The sequence below is a fragment of the Chanodichthys erythropterus genome, chromosome 17 (genome assembly GCF_024489055.1).
Source record: "Chanodichthys erythropterus isolate Z2021 chromosome 17, ASM2448905v1, whole genome shotgun sequence".
Taxonomy (NCBI): domain Eukaryota; kingdom Metazoa; phylum Chordata; class Actinopteri; order Cypriniformes; family Xenocyprididae; genus Chanodichthys; species Chanodichthys erythropterus.
In genome coordinates, this window is record NC_090237.1 from 20,471,103 (window position 1) to 20,477,102 (window position 6,000).

The window sequence follows — 6,000 nt, forward strand, 5'->3', positions numbered from 1 at the left end:
GTAGCCTTGGTGAGCAGACGAAACTTCTTTTAAAAACATTAAAAATCTTAGTGGTTCCAAACTTTAGGACTGTACTGTATATGGCTTAACTGTCATTTTTTATTAATTTAATGTGTCCTTGCTTAAAAGTTTAGTTCACCCCAAAATTATTATTATTATTTTTTTTAAATTTCAATTATATTTTTGTCATTGCACAATGTCATTGCACTTTTCAAGGTCCAGAAAGGCATTAAAGACATTGTTAAAATAGTCCATGTGTCTACAGTGGTTCAACCTTAATGTTATGAAGTGACGAGAATACTTTATGTGCACAAAAACAAAACAAAAACAACAATTTCTTCTCTTCCCCATCAGTCTCTACACTGTGTACATTGTAGACGCAGTGCAGCACTTCTGGGTTCTATACCAAAGTCCCTTTAAGACAAGTCATTTCGCTCGGCGGCCATCTTTGAAACGCCTCTCGGGCATTCAAGTGCAGCTCCCATCTCTTTGAATGGGGAAACATCAAATTCTCCAAAGCTGTTTGCCAAGCTTTCGATTAAATTTCATATTTGAAATCACCAATCTAACAACAACTGTCTCATAAATTTACTTTCTAAATGCTCGAATCATGAAAAAAAACACTGTATTTTTCAGGCTGGATCAAGCTAATGCACATGCACAGCCCTAAATTCGGAGGCGTGTGTCTGACTGTTTCTATAGAAACCGGAGCTTCTAACGATCGCTGTAGTGATGCGATGATTTTACCAATTGCCGATTGGCTCTTATTTCGAAGGCGGGACTTATTCCGCCATATTGCGCGTTGCGCTTTCTCCCATTCAAAACAATACGAGTGACGCGTCTTGTGTTTTTCTATTGTCTTTGGTTCTACGTTAGAACGTCGACTCATTATTGGCCGACTCTGTTCACGTGAGCTATGATGAGCCAATAATGAGCCGCTGTTCTCATGTAGAACCTGGAAGCGCTGCACTGTGTTTACTACGTGATTAGCATAGGAGACTGACATGGAAGAGAATAAACTGTTGAATAAAGTCATTATTTTTTTGTTTTTGTACACAAAAAGTATTCTCGTCGCTTCATAACATTAAGGTTGAACCACTGCAGTCACGTGGACTATTTTAACATTGTCATTGCTACCTTTCTGGACCTTGAAAGGTTCAATGACATTGCTGCCTATGTGTGGTTCAGAAACTTTCGGATTTCATCAAAAATGTGTTACAAAGATGAACGAAGGTCTTACGGGTTTGGAACGACATGATGGTGAGTAATTAATGACAGAAATAAAATTTTTGGGTGAACTAACCCTTTAATAAAAGTATTAATTTCTTGAAAAAACAACTTTTGAACAGTAGTGTACATTAACGTAATTGTAAATACAATCAGGGCCATCATAAAGATGAGGATAGGCACTCAACAAACATAATTACCCAGCAAAATAGAGGAGGATATATATTCAAAACACCTTCTCCATCTGCCGTCTCAGTATGAAAGAGAATCTTTTGTCTACTACTAACGACACGTCAAGCCTGCTTATCTTTCAAGCAGCTCGCACATCCCTGTCTTCCAGTGATTGTTATCTTGCAAAACTAAACCTTCTCACTCATACGCCCTAGCTAAGCCAAACATTCAGACACACACACAAAATTCACAAGTATATGTGTGATTACCGCAAAGCTTCAGGCTCCCTCTGCCCACAACGGCCCAGGGTATGTTTAATCCATGCTGCCTGTTTCAGTAATCCCAATCCCAGAGTACTTTCTCTCAGGGATCAGGCAGCCAACCCATGCTACATATGGACGACACAACCCAGTGCTTCTTAAATAAGAGGTAAATCAGTAAATAAGAGGTAGTCAGGCACAATTCAGAATACAATGTTATAGAGGCAAAAATATGCTGCACCAGCAAACAACAGTGTGAGATACACTGCGCTGCAGGGCCATGAACTCAAGGTGTCTGTGACAAAGTATACTGCTTTAGCAATATGAGAATGTACAACAATGTAACTGCTCACTTCTAATTTAGTTCAATACATTTGAGAAACTGGCTAATTTGCTTATCCAATAGCTCTCAGCATGTAAAGTTTGCATGCAGACATGCATCACAACCGCCCTCAAGCCAGGCATACTAATAAGGCTCCCTGGGATAGGTTCACTGAGGACTACTTTGTCTGGAAAACCTTGAGGCATCTCACAAGATGACTCACATGGATGCCTCAATGGGGTCACATGACAGGCAGCTGGTAATGGGGGGGAAATAAGCCCATCTCACTCACATAACCTAATTTTCCTATCTGGCTGTGGCCTTTACATGGCCTAGTGGCCTAACCTAAATACTACACTTAAGATTTTAGGTCAGCCTATCATAAGATGAATTAGTTGAGGCAGGTCATCTCAATTTTGGAGCATCTAAAACAAAGATAATAGTCTTATAATGCTCAGGTTTTTTCCCCCGGCATCATACTTGTTTTTTTTAATGAGAGTTGCATGGACTCCTCTGTAACAAAGCAGCTTGAATTTACTGGCATACTAATATTTGTAATATTTTTCAATATGTACTGTGCATAATATTATTTATTGTGGTGCTAAGTTGACAAACTGACAATTTGAGTTAAATGAAATGCTTCTTAATGCATTATGCAATGTATGCAATGCTCAATGCTATGTAATATGTGACCCTGGCCCACAAAACCAGTCATAAGTCGCACGGGTATATTTGTAGCAATAGGCAACAATACATCATATGGATCAAAAATATCGATTTTTCTTTTATGCCAAAACCATTAGCATATTAAGTAAACATCATGTTCCATGAAGATATTTTGTGAATTTCCTATCGTAAATATATAAAAAATGTATTTTTGAGAGTGGATATGCATTGCTAAAGACTTCATTTGGACAACTTTAAAGGCGATTTTCTCAATAATTTGATTTCTTTTTGCACCCTCAGATTCCAGATTTTCAAATAGTTGTATGTCGGACAAATATTATATATTCCTAACAAACCATACATCAATGGAAAGCTTATTTATTCAGCTTTCAGATTATGTATTAATCTCAATTTCAAAAAATTTGATCCTTATGACTGTTTTTGTGGTCCAGGGTCACATATGCATTATGTATCCTAACAATGTCAACAAATATTTCAATATCATTTGATTTATTATTAATATATTAAGTGTTTACTGCTGCATTTTATATTGTTTCAAATATCTACTATATGAAGAAAACGATGTATACTGTACAGTAGGCTATACATATTATATATACTATGCAGTAACCAGTTTCAAACAGATAAAAAAAACCCTCAGATTCTCCCATATATAAATACTCATTCCATTTGGAAATAAAAAGGATGGATTGGGGTACAGGAACAGGTTGCTGATTTTAAATATTAGAATTTCATGGCGAGAGTCTTACTGTCACTGAAAATTACTTCTTGTGGACCATAAGACACGACAAATCGTGATGTGAGCTTTACAGAACTAACCCACTTTTCATGCACCATCACCCCCTTGTCATCAACAAACGCATTCAACTCAAGTACATGATTGTGTCATCCAGATCTCAAAATAGTGGCTAAAAGACATATGAGCATATATACAATGTAAATATTTATACACAAATAATTACAGCCACATTTTTACCATCTCTTTCTTTGACACTTTGTGCATAAAAGCACATTAAAAATACAAAACTGTTTTTGCATATTTTTGAGAGTTGTCAACAGGCACAAAACATGAGGCAATGCATGGTCAGTCTGTGCAACACAGGCAAACATTACAGATAAATGAGAAACGCCTTGTTATGATGGTAAAATAGTGAATTGTGAGACACGCCTTGTTACGATGGTAAAATAGTGAATTTTGAGAAAACTTTCTGAGAAATTAGGAAGTGGTGTGAACCCATAGGGCTGTGCTACTTTATCAAATTGCAACAGTTGTTGAGACAAATAACATTAGTCACTCCACTACTGGATCAGGCCAAAGCATCCACAAATTAGCACAAGTTCTAACTAGTACATCTGAGATGTTTGTGCGTGTGTGTGTGTGCCCAGGTGAAAAAAAGTACACTTCTATAATGTACTTAAAGTGCTCTATTTTCGTGCACTAATTTTCTACTTAATATACTAAAAATTCTTCTTAAGTACTTCTTAAGATAATCTTAAGAACATCTAAGTGTACACAACTGTGCTATTTTGAGACAGCATGAATATGAACAAAAATGGGCTTTTAATATACTATCTCTGTATTTAACAAATATATTTAGTTACCACTTGTAGTACACTATGGATTCAAATGTACTATACGTAGTATCTAAATAAAAACATTGATAGTATATTAAAAGCTCATTTTTTGTTCATATTCATGCTGTCTCAAAATAGCACAATTGAGTACACTTAGATGTTCTTTAGATTATCTTAAAAAGTACTAAAGAATAATTTTTAGTATATTAAGTAAAAAATTAGTGCACGAAAATAGAGCACTTTAAGTACATTATTGAAATGTACTTTTTTTCACCTGGATGTGTGTGTGTGTGTGTGTGTATGTATGTGTGCTTTCACCATATTTCAAGACATTTCCTCCTAAAACAGAATTCTTAGTATTGATCTAACGTTATATTATTTAAATGCAACAGAATGACAGGGTACTACAATAAAGTTTATAAAGTCCAGATGTCACTGTACATGTACTGCAGATCAGCAGCTAGCACCTAGCTCAACTAGCTCACAAAACTATAAAAAAATAAATAAACACCGCTTTTGTTCACTAATAGCTCGCTAACCTTAATGGACTGTTGTTTTAGTGACATTAAAGTAACATTCAAAAATCAAACATGAAACTAAGAACGCTTTTACAAAACAAAACGTTACCGGCTAGTTGCATGTCTTACACTGATCAGCTCAGTATCGTTCTGCGCACGCGCAGATCTAGTGAACAACCTAGCAGCCGCTACAGCTCGGACATGAATAAAATCATTTAATAACTAGAGAAAAACTGGTGAAATAAATAAGAAACTCACCGACACGCACGGACTGGAGGCTGTACTAGGGGTTGGCGACCGTTGTACGATGACCAGCGCCATTCAAGGTCCACGAACACAAGATGTAAGAGAAGGTAGCGGCAAAACTCACATCATTTGCTGCTGTCGCACATAGGAAGATGTGCAGCGTCTTCGAGGTCGCTCGCTTCTGTTCGCTCTGCGCATGCGCGATGCAAACCAGCTGTCAAACCACAAACAGTACTGAACAGTAACTTAATAAAGGGGTGAGGCGTCATACCTCTCGTGTTAGTAATATGATCGCTCTTTAAATCCTTTTAAATGATGCGTTACCATGGTAATAGCGTCATAGTTTGAATGTTTGAATCCATTTTCTTCTCATTCTTTTATAATTGTTATATGGGGAACAGGGAGTGTTGTAAAAACCGAGCAAGCTGTAGCATCATGGCTAAAGTTAGTTCAATTTGTTTCCAATTTTTGAGGCAGAGCACTTCCTTTAAAGGTTTTTTAAAATGTAGTAGGAAGGTGGTGATGGCACACTATATATTAAAAAAAAAAATATTTATCATAAATTATTTATAAATAACATGTAGGCTATAATCACACTATTTGTTTTATTGTTTCAACCCACCCAGTGGTGTGCAGTATTTCTATACTACTTTTATTTCAAGTATTTCTGAATACTTTATATAGCAGACAAATATGTGAAATATTAAATCAAAGTTCGAGACATGCAGCTTTCATTATCTTAAATATACATTTTCCCTTATACAATAATTAAACTTAAATACCTAAAATCACCTTAAAGGATTAGTTCACTCTCAAATTAAAGTTTCCTGATAATTTACTCACTCCCATGTCATCCAAGATGTAAAAAAAATAAATAAATAAATGCTCATCTTGAACTAGCTTCTTCTTCTTCTTCTTTATTTGAATTACAGCAGTGTAGACACTGCTAAGTGTATTACTGCCCTCCACAGGTCAAAGTTTGAACTAAATTGTC

At 36.0% G+C, this 6,000-nt stretch overlaps 1 protein-coding gene across 1 annotated transcript in view; it reads right to left on the bottom strand.

The window, feature by feature from the left end:
- The window catches only part of ssh2a (slingshot protein phosphatase 2a), a 32,554-nt gene extending 27,400 nt beyond the window's left edge, over positions 1 to 5,154 (bottom strand). The window contains exon 1 of the mRNA XM_067366336.1: positions 5,019 to 5,154. Coding sequence (XP_067222437.1) covers positions 5,019 to 5,081 — 63 coding nt within the window. The 5' untranslated portion in view covers positions 5,082 to 5,154. The remainder of the gene's footprint in view (positions 1 to 5,018) is intronic.
- Between the last annotated feature and the right edge of the window lie 846 nt (positions 5,155 to 6,000).